The 12,437-nt window shown below is 63.8% G+C and overlaps 1 protein-coding gene across 7 annotated transcripts in view; it reads left to right on the forward strand.

Moving 5' to 3' along the window:
* The window catches only part of SHANK3 (SH3 and multiple ankyrin repeat domains 3), a 275,165-nt gene that overhangs the window by 245,446 nt on the left and 17,282 nt on the right, over nt 1-12,437 (forward strand). For 5 of the 7 annotated variants that reach the window (XM_072344180.1, XM_072344169.1, XM_072344200.1 and 2 more), the window contains one exon: nt 4,027-6,364. In XM_072344180.1, coding sequence (XP_072200281.1) covers nt 4,027-6,364 — 2,338 coding nt within the window. Of the gene's footprint in view, nt 1-4,026; nt 6,365-9,685; nt 9,931-12,437 lie in introns of those variants that run through there. The other 2 variants (XM_072344211.1, XM_072344228.1) reach the window with 2 other exon arrangements.

The raw sequence follows: 12,437 nt of genomic DNA on the forward strand, positions 1-12,437 counted from the left end.
AGCTGCTGCTGCGGCCCACGTGGGGTGGGGCTGCGAGTTGTAGAAAGCTGGAGGTGATGCAGCGTGTGGGAATGGTGGGAAACAAATGGAGATGAGCTCAGGAAGGGAAAGGGGGTGGGGAACGGACGGCTTCGCACCCTGCCGACAGCGCAGCGCTGTGCCCGTGGAGATGAGTGCAGTGCTGTGCTGTGCAGTGCTGTGCTGTGCAGTGCAGGGCTGTGCTGTGCAGGGCTGTGCTGTGCAGTGCTGTGCTGTGCAGTGCAGGGCTGTGCTGTGCAGGGCTGTGCAGTGCAGTGCAGTGCTGTGCAATGCAGTGCAGGGCTGTGCAATGCACTGCAGTGCTGTGCAGTGCTGTACTATGCAGTGCTGTGCTGTGCTGTGCAGTGCTGTGCTGTGCAGTGCTGTGCTGTGCTGTGCAGTGCAGGACTGTGCTGTGCAATGCTGTGCAGTGCTGTGCTGTGCAGTGCTGTGCTGTGCAGTGCAGGGCTGTGCTGTGCAGTGCAGGGCTGTGCTGTGCAGTGCTGTGCTGTGCAGTGCAGTGCAGTGCAGGGCTGTGCTGTGCAATGCTGTGCAGTGCTGTGCTGTGCAATGCAGGGCTGTGCTGTGCAATGCTGTGCTGTGCTGTGCTGTGCTGTGCAATGCAGTGCAGTGTTGTACAGTGCTGTGCAGTGCCATGAAGGACTGTGCCGTGCTGTGCAGTGCTGTGCAATGCAGTGCAGTGTTGTGGAGTGTTGTGCAGTGCAGTGCTGTGCTGTGCAGTGCTGTGCTGTGCTGTGCAATGCAGTGCAGTGTTGTGGAGTGTTGTGCAGTGCAGTGCTGTGCTGTGCAGTGCTGTGCTGTGCTGTGCAGTATAGTGCTATGTAGTGCAGTGCCGTGCAGTGCAGTGCTGTGCAGTGCAGTGCTGTGCAGTGCTGTGCAGTGCAGTGCTGTGCAGTGCTGTGCAATGCAGTGCAGTGCTGTGCAGTGCAGTGCAGTGCTGTGCTGCGCTGCGCTGTGCTGTGATGTGCAATGCAGTGCAGGGCTGTGCAGTGTTGTGCTGTGCAGCATCGGACCCTAAAGCAGAACAGGATCTGCTAAGCGTGCAATCCTTGCCTTAAGGGGTTCATTTCTGGTTGTGACAACAGCCCGTGGCTCAGCGGGTCCAGCTGCAGCCCCGCTGGGTGCTGAGGAGTCACGGAACCGTGGGCCCACTGCTGGTTGGGATGTGAGGGCCTGGGGGCACCATGGGGGCAGGGATCAATGCTGCAGCACCGGGCAGCAGCAGCACCCACCCCTCCTCCCCCCTCCCTGCAAGGGAGTCCTTCCTCAGGGCTGGCAGTCGGTCGGGTCGGGTCCCTTCTCATGGGATTCCGGGTCACCTGAAATAGAAAACAGCCAAACCTGAGCACTGGGGAGGGGGATGCACTCCTGGGGAGCCCTCCGTGAGCTGTGGTGGGACACACACGGTGTGATACCCATGGTGACAAGCGGGGCTGCTGCACACACAGGAGCTGCTGCAGCACAAGGAGGGCTGTGGGGCAGGGGGGGCTTTGTTGGGGGGCTCAGAGATGTCTGTGCACAGAGCGCTGTGTGGCTGCTCAGCAGTGCAAGGCGAAAGGTCGGGGAGGTTCTCATCAGCAGCTCAGCATTTATTGAGGCAAAAGGAATGAAGGTTTGCCTCGCTGCAGAGGGAGGCAACATCTCCACAGCAACACGGCCTGCATGCGTGGAGCACCCCGTGGGGAGGGGCCTGAGAGGAGGGGGTTGGGAACAGCGATGGGATGGGGGAGGGGACGGCCCCGTGGTGTGCACTGGTTACCAAGAATGGTTCCCAGGTGAAAGCTCTGCATTGCATTCCCATGGGGATTGAGGCTGTTATGGCAACGGGCACGAAAGCACCACGGAGAAACAGAGAGACAGAGATGTTGTGTTTGCCAGAGCCGTCAGTGCTGTACTGAGTGCTGGACAGGCTGAGGTTGAACAGGCTGAGGTTGGACAGGTTGAGGTTGGACAGGCTGAGGTTGGACAGGTTGAGGTTGGACAGGTTGAGGTTGGGAAGGCTGAGGTTGGACAGACTGAGGTTGGACAGACTGAGGTTGGACAGGTTGAGGTTGGACAGGCTGAGGTTGGGAAGGCTGAGGTTGGACAGGCTGAGGTTGGACAGGTTGAGGTTGGACAGGCTGAGGTTGGACAGGCTGAGGTTGGACAGGTTGAGGTTGGACAGGCTGAGGTTGGACAGGTTGAGGTTGGGCAGGTTGAGGTTGGACAAGTTGAGGTTGGACAGTCCCCATCCCTGGGGTGTTGGGTCAGCACAGGGATGGGGCACTTGGGGACGTGGGCAGTGGGATGGGATGGGATGGGGATGGGATGGGGATGGGATGGGATGGGATGGGATGGGATGGGATGGGATGGGATGGGATGGGATGGGATGGGGATGGGTTGGGGGCCTCTGAGGATTTTTGCACCCGAATGATTCTGTGATTCTTTGGTTTGTTGATATGATTCTTTGGTTTGTTGATGTGATTCTTGCTTGTGGAGCCCCAGAACTGAACACAGGTGTGGGGTCATCAGGGGCGAATGAGGGGGATGAAATCTCTTTGCTCCATCTCTCGCAATTTGCCCTGCTCACATCAGATCCATGAAAACCTGGGATCCTTAGCATCCTAATGGACCTTTACAGGTCAGCTGGTGCAGCTCCCTGCTATGAACGGGGACTGCACAGCTCCATCAGGTTGCCCAGGGTCTGATCCAGCCCGGTCTTGAAAGTCACTGTGCAGCCTGTGCCAGAGCCTCACCACCCTCACCAGGAAAGGCTTTTCCCTTATATCCCACCTCAATCTCCCCTCCTTGAGCTTGGAGCTGTTCCCCCCACCTTCCATCAGCACAGACCCTGCTCAGTATTCTGCCCCCTCCCTTCCTGCAGCTCCCCTTTGGGTACTGACAGACCGCCCCCAGGGCCCCTCGCAGCCTTCATCTCCCCTCCATCTGCTCAGCCTCAGCCCATCCCCATAGGAGAGCTGTTCCATGCCTTGCACCATTTCTGTGGCCCTCCTCTGGATGCTCTCCAGCAGCTCCGTGTCCCTCCTGCACTGAGCACTCCCCATCTGCAGAACAGAGGGGCAGACGCCCTCCTTTGCTTTGCATGCAGAGCAGGTATTGCCCCATGCGGCTCAGTGCACCCTCAGCTCACTGCCAGCCGGGCCGTGGGGTTCTCTCCCAGCCCATCCCTCCCCCCATGTCTGGTCCCCACGGGTTCTTCCTCCTTGCTGCAGGACTTTGCATTTATCCTCCTTGCAGTCCCAGCCCTCCCGCAGCCCCACTGCTCTCCCTCCCGAGCTCCTCTGGGGATGCCCGGCTCATCACTGCACCCAGCAGCGCTTCGGGTGTCTTCTTCCAAAGTGCCCCCCACCCCAGGAAGAGAAAAAGCCCATCTTGTAGAGAAAAGCATCAGTTTGGAAGAGGAGGAGCACGAGGGATGAATGTAGAAGCCCAATGGGCTCCCCATGTGGTCGGTAGGGGTGCTGGTGTTCTGCCGTGCAGCACGGAGCAGAGCGGTGCCAGGACACGGCTGCTGCTGCTGCTGCTGCTGCTGCTCTGGGTTTGCTCTGTGCCCGGATAGGAGGCTTGGCTGTGGAGCTGCAGTGGAGCAGAGCTGTGTTCTGTTGGCAATGAGGGGCTTTAGGGGGCCACGATGGGCTGGAAGGTGTTGGGCAGCGCTGTGTGCTGGGCTGGGAGCAACGCAGGACGACTTGAGGGTCTGCAGTCGGGGGGGGGCCGAGGCCCTGGGTGGGCACTGGGTGGTGCGACCAGTTGGTGGACCAGGTCTTTGAGGTCCCCCCCCCAACCCAAGCATTCTGTGCTGAGCCAGGAGCCAAACTGTAGATGCTCGCACTGAGCCAAGAGGGGGCGAAGCGGAAAGCCGCCTCCAAATGAAGGTGGAGTGAGGGGGGATGAAAGGGGTCTCGTACCCCCGTGCCGTTGTGAGCGCCGTGCTCTGGGTGCTCTGCAGAAGCCCCCTCTGACCCCTCCGTTGTTCCGGTTCCTCAGGTGAAGACGAGAAACTGGCTGCTTCTTTGCTGGATGGGAAGTTTCCACGGAGCACATCGATGCAAGACACCGTTAGGGAGGGGCACGGGATCCCCCCGCCCCCCCAGACGGCCCCGCCCCCGCCTCCTTCTCCATACTACTTCGACACGGGCCCCCCCCCATCCTTCTCTCCGCCCCCGCCCCCGGGGAGAGCTTACGACACCATCAGGTCCAGCTTTAAGCCCAGCCTGGAGGCGAAGCTCCACGGGCTGCCGCAGGTCATCAGCGCGGCCGAGATGTACGATCAGGCCAGGACGTCCATCCCCTACCCCGAGAGGCAGAAGAGGGCCCGATCCATGATAATCCTGCAGGATTCCTCCCACCTCCCCGTGGAGCCGACCGAGATCCCCCGGCCCGGCCCGGCCGCGACCCCTCCGGAGAAGCTGAAGAGGAAGGGGAGGGTGATCGACAACCCCTACGCCAACATGGGGCAGTTCAACGTCAGCCTGTTCGCTCCCACCAAGCCGCAGAGGAAGAAGAGCCCTCTGGTCAAGCAGCTGCAGGTGGAGGACGCGCAGGAGAGGGCGGCGCTCTCCATCACCGGGGGCTTCCCCAGGGAGCCGTCTCCCACCCGCAGGAGCCATCGCCTGAGCGGCGTGGACTACCAGCACCACGCCGGCATCGCGCAGGTGGAAGCCACGAGCATCCCCTTCGCCACCGCCATCGCTGGGGTCATGAAGGACAGGGACCGACGTCTGGACGAGAAGCGCAAATCCACTGTCTTCCTCTCGGTCGGGGCCATCGAAGGCACCCCCCCCAGCAGCGACATGCCATCCCTGCAGCAGTCCAGGTCTATCGATGAGCGGCTGTTAGGAAGCCGAGATGTACTACTGCCTTCCCCCGTCTCAGCTTTAAAGCCATTAATTAGCAGCTCATCCTCTACGTTCATCCACCCCCTGACGGGGAAGCCCCTGGATCCCAACTCGCCACTGGCGCTTGCGCTGGCCGCAAGGGAGAGGGCCCTCTCCACCCAAGTCCCGTCCCGGTCGCCCACCCCGATCCACAGCCCGGACTCGGACAGAGCGGCGCCCCTGTTTGTGGACATCCAAACCAAAGAACCGGAGAGGGTGGAGCTGGAGAGCCTGGTGTCCCCCGCCTATTCGCCCGCGGGGAAAGGGGCCGCGGCGGCGGACGCGGCGGCGCTGCCCCCCGCCAAGAGCCCGTGGGGGACTCCGTCCACGCTGAGGAAGGAAGCCGAGGCGAGGGTGGAAGCGCCCGGCAAGGAGGAGAAGAAGCCGGAAGACAAGAAGTCCATGATCATCAGCATCGTGGACACGTCGCAGCAGAAGACCGCTGGCCTGATCATGGTTCACGCCACAAGTAACGGCCAAGACGAGCTCGGACTCGAGCTGAAGGAGGAGAAGCCGGCCGGGCCCGAGGCGCGCGCGGAGCCGGCGGAGCCGCCCCAAGCGGAGGCGCAGCCCAGCCCCGCCGGGAGGGAGCCGGGCAGCCCCGCCGCCGCCGCCGCCGGCGACAAGACGCTGGGGCAGGGCAGCTCGGAGGAGGAGGTGGAGCCCTACACCGTGACGCTGCCGCCGGCGCAGCTGTCCTCGAGCGACGAAGAGACCCGGGAGGAGCTGGCCAAGATCGGGCTGGTGCCTCCGCCCGACGAGTTCGCCAACGGGGTCCTGGTCACCACCCCCGGCACCCCCGTCAGCCACCTGGCGACGCCCGGCGCGCCGCCCGCACCAGCGGCAGCGGGAGCCGCGACCCCCGCGGGCGGAACACCCTCAGGGAAGCCCCCCGACGCCCCCGCGGCCCCGGAGTCGGCGGCCGACTCGGGCGTGGAGGAGGTGGACACCAGGAGCTCGAGCGACCACCACCTGGAGACCACGAGCACCATCTCCACGGTCTCCAGCATGTCCACGCTGTCCTCGGAGAGCGGGGAGCCCACCGACACCTACACTTCCTTTGCGGATGGACAAACTTTTATACTCGAGAAGCCACCAGTGCCTCCAAAGCCAAAACTCAAGTCCCAGCTCAGCAAGGGGCCAGTTACTTTCAGGGACCCACTTTTGAAGCAGTCTTCGGACAGCGAGCTCATCTCCCAGCAACATGCGGCCACGCTGGCGTCAGCCAGCATTGGCCGGCCACGCTACCTCTTTCAGAGAAGGTCCAAGCTATGGGGGGACCCCATGGAGAGCCGCCCGATCCACGGCGCCGACGACGACAAGCCCACCGTGATCAGCGAGCTGAGCTCCCGCCTGCAGCAGCTCAACAAGGACACGCGGTCGCTGGGGGAGGAGCCGGCCGGCTCCGCGCTGGATCCCGGCAAGAAGTCTCCGGTGGTCGCGGCACGGTAAGAGGCCGCGCGGGGCGGTGGGGCCGGGTGGGCGGCGGGGCCGTTCGGGGGGCGCCCGCCCCGCTCGGAGGGGGAGCCGCGGGTTCCGCTCCTTCCTTCCCGGGGCCGCTTCTTCCTTCCCGGGGCCGCTCCTTCCTTCCCGGGGCCGGGCGCTGCCGGCCGCTCCGCGCTCAGCTCCCTCGTGCGCTCTCCCCGCGTGCCGCCCCCTCCTCCGCCCGCTCGCGGGTCGCGGTTGGGCCGCGGTTTCCCTTCCCGAGCGGTGAGTTCAGAGCGACGCGTGTCTCCCCGCTGCTGGTCATTTGGAAGCGCTCCGATGCCGCCGGGCTGCGGGGCGGCGCTGCCGGTCGCGGTGCGGTGCGGCGGGGCGGCGCTGCCGGCTGCGCTGCGGGGGCGCGGAGGGTCGGGGGTCCGTTTCCCACGTGGATTCGTGCTCGGGCTGGCGGAACCCGGAGCCGTGGGGCCGGAAGGGACCCCCGCAGCTCCCCCCGCCCGGCCCCCTTTGCAGCCCCCCCAGCAGCCGCGCGCGGAGCGTTTGGATCCCGGCAGAGACGGAGACCCCCCCCCCAACCCTGCGGGCAGCGGTGCCGGGCTCTGCCCCCCCCGCCCCCCAGGACATAACGTTCACCCTCCCGGTCACACGGAACCCCCCGCTGCCCCGCGGATCTACGTGTGAAACGGCAAAACCAAAACAGCTCCGAATTGGAACCCGGGATTTGGGAGGAAACCCTCGCCGGGCTCTGAGATGCTCAAGGAGCTCCCCGGGCCGGCAGCCCCGCTGCGCCGCCCCGCTGCCCTGCCCGGCGCTGAGGCTGCAGTGAGCAGCGCCCAGCCGTGGGGTCAGCCTGGAGCTGGGAACGGGGAGCTGCAGGGAGCTGCTCCGTGAGCTGTCTGTGCTGCGCTCCGTGCAGCGGCGGCTCTCCAAACCGTGCGCTCACAGCCGGAGGCGTTTTGGACCGGAGCCGGGGGGGGGGGTTCCGTGCCCTGCAGCCCCCAGGAGCGGCCCCCGCTCCCTGCCGCCCTGCTGACCCGGTTCTGTCGGGCAACGAGCCGTGGCTGCCGTCACAGAGAGGAAGGAAAGCTCTGGGTGTTGCCGTGCTCTCGCTCTGATGGGTTTGGGCGCTCCCTGCAGAGCGGGGCTCCTCGCTGCGCTGCTGCGGTGTGCGGCTGGGAGCCGTGCTGGGTCGGCTGCATCCCGGGGCTGTCTGCAGTGAGCTCTGCACTGCTCTGCTTCCGGAACACGCTGCTGTGCTGGGCGGGGGGGGGGGGATCCTGATCTGCTGCCTCTGACCGGGCGCGGGGTCTGGGCGGCCCTCCTGCAGGGGTTGGGCCCTTTGCTGGGAGCGGCGTGGGGCACAGCCGGCCTCCCCTCCTGCTGGGGGTGCTGGGCTGCCCACCTCCCCATCTCCCCCCTCTTTGGGTCTCTCGGAGCACCCGGCTCCCACCTGCCGTCCCACCCTCACCTCCCCCCCCCCCCGCCCTCCTGTGTCCCGCATCACTGCGTCCTGGTGCTGATCCCCCGTTCCCATAGGCTGTGTGAACTCCCCCATCCCAGGGATCCCATCCCTGCCCCTTCTTCATGCCTGCAGACCATCGCCTACACTGCAGCGCTGCATCCCCACCCCCGTCTCCCTTAACAGACCCCCCCAGAGCTCTGCCCTGCCTGTGGTCTGCTGCAGTGACCCCCTGTGCTGAGACTCTGTCCTCCTCCTTCTCCTCTTCCTCCTCCTCCTCCTCCTCCTCTCCCTCCTCCTCCTCATCCCCCCCAGCTGCAGGGAATGCCTTCCCCCATCCATGCCCTCCCCCCCCCCCGAGTGCTCTGCATTCCATGCTCCCATGGATTGCAGTGCAGCTCATCCCCCCCCCATCAGCCTTTCAGCTCTGCCATTCTTTTGCTCCCGGTTGGACTCCTTGCAGTGCAGTGAATGGGGCACGCGCTGCCGTCGGCCGCTCCGCCCCGTCATGAGGGTTCCTCTCTTGCATGAAATTGCTGTAAATTCAGGTGGTGACGTGCAGAAGGGTTGGATACGTGGAGCTGCCCCATTGCAGGGCACGTCTTGCAGCCCCCAGAGCTGTGCTGAGATAAACAGCCATCCCCAGCGGTGCCGCAGCGGCCGCCCCACGGGCTGCAGTGCTGCAGTGCTGCAGTGCTGCAGTGCAGTGGGACCACGCAGCCCTGAGCCCTATGGGGGCTGTGTGGGATGGGCACAAAGTCAGCTCGGTGCTGCTGCAGACAGGGCCTGTGCTGGAGCTCCTGTGCGTGTGGAAGACAGTGGGGCCGTGCCCTGCCTTGTGCTGCAGCTTCACTGCTCTGATTTTGCACTGCTCCACAAAGGGCCGTGAGCTGAACTGCAGCTCCTGCCTGCAGCCTGCACTGCTCCTGGAGCCTGCGTGGGCCATGGAGCCAGCACATAAATGGAGCCAGGACATATAATGGAGCCAGCACCATTCTGGACCCAGGACTGTTCTGGAGCCAGCACTGTCCTGGAGTCAGCACATGTAATGGACCCAGCACCATTCTGGACCCAGCACTGTCCTGGAGCCAGCACTGTCCTGGAGTCAGCACATGTAATGGACCCAGCACCATTCTGGACCCAGCACTGTCCTGGAGTCAGCACATATAATGGACCCAGCACTGTTCTGGACCCAGCACATGTAATGGAGCCAGCACTGTTCTGGACCCAGGACTGTTCTGGAGCCAGCACATGTAATGGAGCCAGCACTGTTCTGGACCCAGAACCATTCTGGACCCAGTGCTGTCCTGGAGTCAGCACATATAATGGACCCAGCACTGTTCTGGACCCATCACTGTCCTGGACCCAGCACATGTAATGGAGCCAGCCCTGTTCTGGACCCAGAACCATTCTGGATCCAGGACTGTTCTGGAGCCAGCACATGTAATGGAGCCAGCACTGTTCTGGACCCAGCACCGTTCCAGACCCAGAACCATTCTGGACCCAGGACTGTTCTGGAGCCAGCACATATAATGGAGCCAGCACCATTCTGGACCCAGTACCGTCCTGGACCCAGCACCGTTCTGGACCCAGCACCGTTCTGGACCCAGCTGGTGTCCGGCAGGGCTCAGGGCTGAGCAGGACCCCTGGTAGAAGCCCCCCCTCGAGCTGCCGTCGCAGCCGGTGCCTCCCCCGGCTCCAAAGTGCTGCCGCAGGCGGCGCAGCGGGGCGGCCGTTTTGCTCCCGCGGGGTTGTTGGCTGGGGGTCGTTTTGGAGCACGTCCCACGTTGTGGATTTGCAGCAGTTGCATCCAGGGGCAGGGATGTCTGTCCGTCTGTCTAACTGTGCCTGTGTCTCCCCCCCCAAGGCAGTCTGTCCCGGGAGGACCTTTGACAAGAGGCACTGCAAAAGAGGCCGAGGAAAACTGAGAGTGGGAACCTAAGCTCAGAGTTGAGGCGCTCGATAGAGGGGATGGCGATAGGGGGAGCCCGGAGCCGGGAACACGCCGACCTCGCTCCCCTTCTGACCGCTGTGCGCGGAGCGGCTCCCCGGGGCGGCCCCCGCAGCGGCGCGAGGGTCGGGCGTGAAGAGCTGCCGACCGCCCCCCCCCCCCCCCCACGACCCCCACCTTCCTCCCACCCCGCGGTGCAGGAACGACCCTGAGCTGTGCCGGCCGGAGCGGCATCCATGACCACAATAAAGCTGTCGTGAACCAACGAGAGGCGTCACGTTTCTGATTAGCGCTCAGCCAGTCGGAGCGGTGAGGGGCTGAAGTCGGCGCTCCCCGGCGTGACTCGCAGTTCCCTCCCAGCGCGGTGCGGCTCAGAGACGTTGCTCTGCAGGGTCCCGTTCTGCTCCTGGCCGCGGCCACCCGGCCCCGCGGGATGCGCTCGGATGTCCCCCCGCCCCCCATCCCCATCCCCCGGGCCGCAGGGCTGCGTGTGAGCTGTGCTGGCCGGCACAGGGGGCGGCACGGAGCTCGTCTGGTTGCAGCCGCCAGCAGCTCCGGGTTGGGTCGGTGCAGCTCTGGGTCGGTGAAGCTTTTTGTTCGCTCCTCGGCGTTCCTGCAGCAGCCAAACGGGCGGCACAGCAGAATTGCAGCCGCAGAACTGCAGTTTTTCGGGTGCTGTTTCCGGAGATCTGCAGCTGCTTTGAGTCTGGATGGATGGGAAAGGGAGGAGAGAAATAAGCCTTTAGGCATCAAGCTGCCAGGGCAGAGCCACGGCTTCCAGTGTAACCCGTTGGTTAAGTCTGATGCAGTGAAATGGAGTGGGATGGATTCCAGAGTGGGGGTCAGGAGGAGCAAAGCAGCAGGAGGCTGAGCTGCGGCTGCCAGCACGGCTGTGTCAATGGCCCAAAGGGAGACAGATGAGAAGCACTCATTGATTGCAGCCCCACAGTGCAGGGATGTGCACCCCAGAGCAGGGAAGAGCTGTAAGGGGGGCTCCTGCAGGACAGCAAGGCCTCCAGCCCAGGTCTGACACCATCTGCAAATGCACCTGAGGAAAGGTGGCTGGAGGATGAGAAGCTCCGGTGTGGAAAAGGAGGGGGGAGAGCTGGAAGTGCCAGCTGGAGTCCGATGGATCTTACGGCTCATTCCTGGAGCACAGCAGATCACCACAGCACGGCACAGCGTGGCACAGCACGACACAGCATGGCATGGCACAGCACAGCATGGCACAGCATGGTGTGGCACATAATGGGACAGCATGGCATGGCACAGCACAGCATAGCATGGCATGGCACACCATGGTATGGCATAGAACGGCACAGTATGGCACAGGACAGCATGGCATGGCACAGCATGGTGTGGCACATAATGGGACAGCATGGCAGAGCACAGCATGGCACAACATGGTGTGGCACATAATGGGACAGCATGGCAGAGCACAGCATGGCACAACATGGTGTGGCACATAATGGGACAGCATGGCAGAGCACAGCATGGCACAGCATGGTGTGGCATATAGTGGGACAGCATGGCAGAGCACAGCATGGCACAACATGGTGTGGCACATAATGGGACAGCATGGCATGGCACGACAGCATGGCATGGCAGAGCACAGCATGGCATGGCATGGCACACCGTGGTATGGCGTAGAACGGCACAACATGGCACAGGACAGCATGGCATGGCACAGCAGAGCACGGCACAGCACAGCACGACACAGCATGGCACAGCAGAGCATGGCACCCCATGGCACAGCACAGCACAGCATGGCACCCCATGGCACAGCACAGCATGGCACCCCGTGGCACAGCACAGCACAAAGCAGCACAGCACAGCATGGCACCCCATGGCACAGCACAGCACAGCATGGCACAGCACAGAGCAGCACAAAGCAGCACAGCATGGCACTGCATGGCACAGCACAAAGCAGCACAGCACGGCACGGCACAACACAGAACATCACAGCATGGCACTCCATGGCACTCCATGGCACTCCATGGCACAGCACAAAGCAGCACAGCATGGCACCGCATGGCATGGCACAGAACAGCACAGCGTGGCACTCCATGGCACCCCATGGCACGGCACAGAATAGCACAGCGTGGCACTCCATGGCACCCCATGGCACGGCACAGAATAGCACAGCATGGCACTCCATGGCACCCCACGGCACGGCACAGCACAAAGCAGCACAGCGTGGCACAGCACAGCGTGGCACAGCAGGACGCCTTTTTGGCAGCTCCCAGCGGATAGCAACACTTCCTCCCCACACTCCATCCCTCCCTGTGCTGTGTGGGGCTGAGCTGCTCTCCTCCACATGCCATTCATCCCTCAGCTCTGGGTCGGGGTCTGCATGGGGTGCCCGGCAGCTCCTGCTGTTGGCGGTGCCTTCTTTGGCTGTGAGGAGTGCGGCAGAGCGCCGGCGCAGCTCCTTCCTCCTGCCGGATCCTGGGCAGGTCTGAGCAATTCCCACCCGTTTCTTTGCGCCCTGAGCTCAACCTGAAGGGCAGCAAAGAAAGCAGAGCTGTGGCTGAACCCAGCAGTCGCCTCGTGACGGCGGCTGAACCGCGGGCACAGCGAGGGCTGCGGGCGGCGCAGTGCTGCTGCTGGGAGTGCAGGGAGAGCCCAGGGGGTCTGCGGTGCCCACCCGCCCCACCTCCCATGGGTG

Source organism: Excalfactoria chinensis, chromosome 1 (assembly GCF_039878825.1).
Source record: "Excalfactoria chinensis isolate bCotChi1 chromosome 1, bCotChi1.hap2, whole genome shotgun sequence".
Classification (NCBI taxonomy): Eukaryota; Metazoa; Chordata; class Aves; order Galliformes; family Phasianidae; genus Excalfactoria; species Excalfactoria chinensis.